This window comes from Tribolium madens, unplaced genomic scaffold (genome assembly GCF_015345945.1).
Source record: "Tribolium madens isolate multiple individuals breed KSU strain unplaced genomic scaffold, Tmad_KSU_1.1 Scaffold_51;HRSCAF=159, whole genome shotgun sequence".
Classification (NCBI taxonomy): Eukaryota; Metazoa; Arthropoda; class Insecta; order Coleoptera; family Tenebrionidae; genus Tribolium; species Tribolium madens.
The window spans coordinates 1-2,302 of NW_025401019.1; the positions used below are offsets into that span (position 1 = coordinate 1).

Sequence of the window (2,302 nt, forward strand, 5' to 3'; positions counted from 1 at the left end):
GGCAGGAGAACCACTCCATTGACCACATGGACCCCCCACAACTTTTTCACAATCCCACTTGCGACTTTTCGGGGTTTTTCAAAGGTTGTAAGTGTGATTACCAAAAATTTGGCCCAAGGGTTCCAATTTTGGTTCTTCCGCAAAATATTGATATTTTTACCAAACTCACTCTCATTCCACATCTGGATGATGTAAAATGTGGGTTTGTGGTCAATTGTGGGTTCCTGTAGTGAACCATTTTTTATGATTAGTGACCAGAAAAAGTCTTGAGTCAATTGGGGCAAAAGTAGGCGATCCAGCGGTACCATTGATGGTCGATTTGAAACTTCTCTCAAAGGTAGAAAATAAAAAATTGTTTTGCCTTTTTCAACAAAGCGTTCAGTTGCGTTATAAACACACTGAGTGAGAGATTGAAGATTGAGTTTTTCTTCATTGAAGAAAGAAGAAATTAGGAAAGTTGGTGTGATAAAGAAAAGGAAGATTATGATAATTGGAGGCATTGTTGGAGAGTGGTGTGTAACAATCAAACTTCGATTTCAATAATTAAAAAAAAAAAATAGATTTATTTTATTTGATGTTGAGCATAATTTTTTTCTGATTAAAAAAATAACAAGTATCACTTTTACTACTCATCTAAATTAAAAAAAAATGTATTACTAAAATTTTGTGATGAATTTGTTAACATTGCTGTAATTAGTAGCACGCAACCTTTTTTTCCAAACAGTGTGATATTTTAATAAAAAAAAATTTATTTTTTAATATTTATTTACCAAAAATTATTTTTTTTAAATTACTAAATAACTCAAAAAAACATTTGTTGTTCAAGGTGTTTGTAAAACTAGTAAAAAGCACATAAAATAATGAAAAGTTTTTTTTATTCAATTTTTTTAGAACAATCATGTTTTTCAACTAATCTACAATAAACAATTTCACAAATAAATGCAAAAAAAGCAGTAAGACAACCAATCCCCCAAATATAAAAAACCAATTTCAAACTGTCGAAATCAAGTTCGTCGCTAGTTTCCTCCTCTTCAACGCCCTCATTTCCAAAAATCTCTTTTTCCCATTTTCGAATAATCCCGGAACTAAAAATACGAGCAATTAGAGTTTTAATTCTATGAGAAAATTGTAATCCTTTTCTCATCAAAATAATAGTAGGATATGTCACAGCTGCATTTTTAAAACAATAAATAAGTGGTTCATTATTCGATGTTTTTAGATGGTTTATCATATATTTGGCGACAGATTTTGGAGCACAAACAGCATTATTTCGGTTAAAAGCCACCAAATTGAAACATTTTCGCATGTTTGAACAGTGTTTCCATTTTTTCAAAATGGCGGCGTTGGTACGACTTGTGGTACTGCCACTATCATCACTTTCAAAGAACCTTGATAATACACCATAGATAACAAAATCACGATCTAGTATATCCTCAATGGTACTAATTTCTTGTTTGGTACTAGCATTAGCCAAAGTACTAGTCAGTAAGGTTTGATAGGCTGTAACCACATAAAAACTATAAATAATCAACATGGCGATAAAAAACCTAACTTTGGTACTTCTAGGTTGCAAACTAACCGACAAACCTAGTAAAATCTGGTACGTTTCAAAGGCACACGTGTCAAATTTTTGGTAATGGGTGTAATCATGTCGACTCACCAACCATGACATTGTCGTAACCACAAGGTACAAAAAAAGGGTCAGTACCAACGCTCCAAAACCCATAATTTCTCCCAAACTTGTCAATTTTGAGTTAAGAGTTTGAAATGGAACATAAAATATTAACTTCTCGTGTTTATGGTAGGAAACAGCATCGAAAACAAGACATCGTTTCATGGATATGGCATAAGCACCAATCGCAATATCGTCAATTTCTTGGTACAAATACTTTAAATTTCCAGTGATGGTACCATTACCATAAACATTGCCCCAATTATCTGGTACTTGGTCATGGTGGTAGAACATACGGACGTTTGCAAATTCGGCGACCAAGTCAAGGAGACTGATTTCAATACCACGAGAACTACGTGGGGGACCACTCCAGGAACCATTTGGTACGTTTATGACAAATGGTGGCCATTGAACCATACGTACTTTGATGGTACATTGATTGAACCGGTTGGGGATTTTAGGGGGGTACCAATTGACTTTGGTACTCCGACCAAAGGAGCAAGAGTCGATTAATTTAATTTGACTGAAGTTGGTACCACAGTTACCATCACTGTAGGGGAACCACGTGTAGGCATTGAAGACAGTTGGGTTCTCATGGTCGGGCAGGAGAACCACTCCATTGACCACATG

At 34.8% G+C, this 2,302-nt stretch overlaps 1 protein-coding gene across 1 annotated transcript; it reads right to left on the bottom strand.

The window, feature by feature from the left end:
• Positions 1-1,419: 1,419 nt before the first annotated feature.
• LOC123008370 lies at positions 1,420-2,222 on the bottom strand (the record flags this gene model as incomplete). Its single annotated transcript, XM_044404140.1, has 1 exon — positions 1,420-2,222. A coding segment is annotated over one exon (803 nt), but the record flags the coding sequence as incomplete, so codon positions are not given.
• Positions 2,223-2,302: the final 80 nt, after the last annotated feature.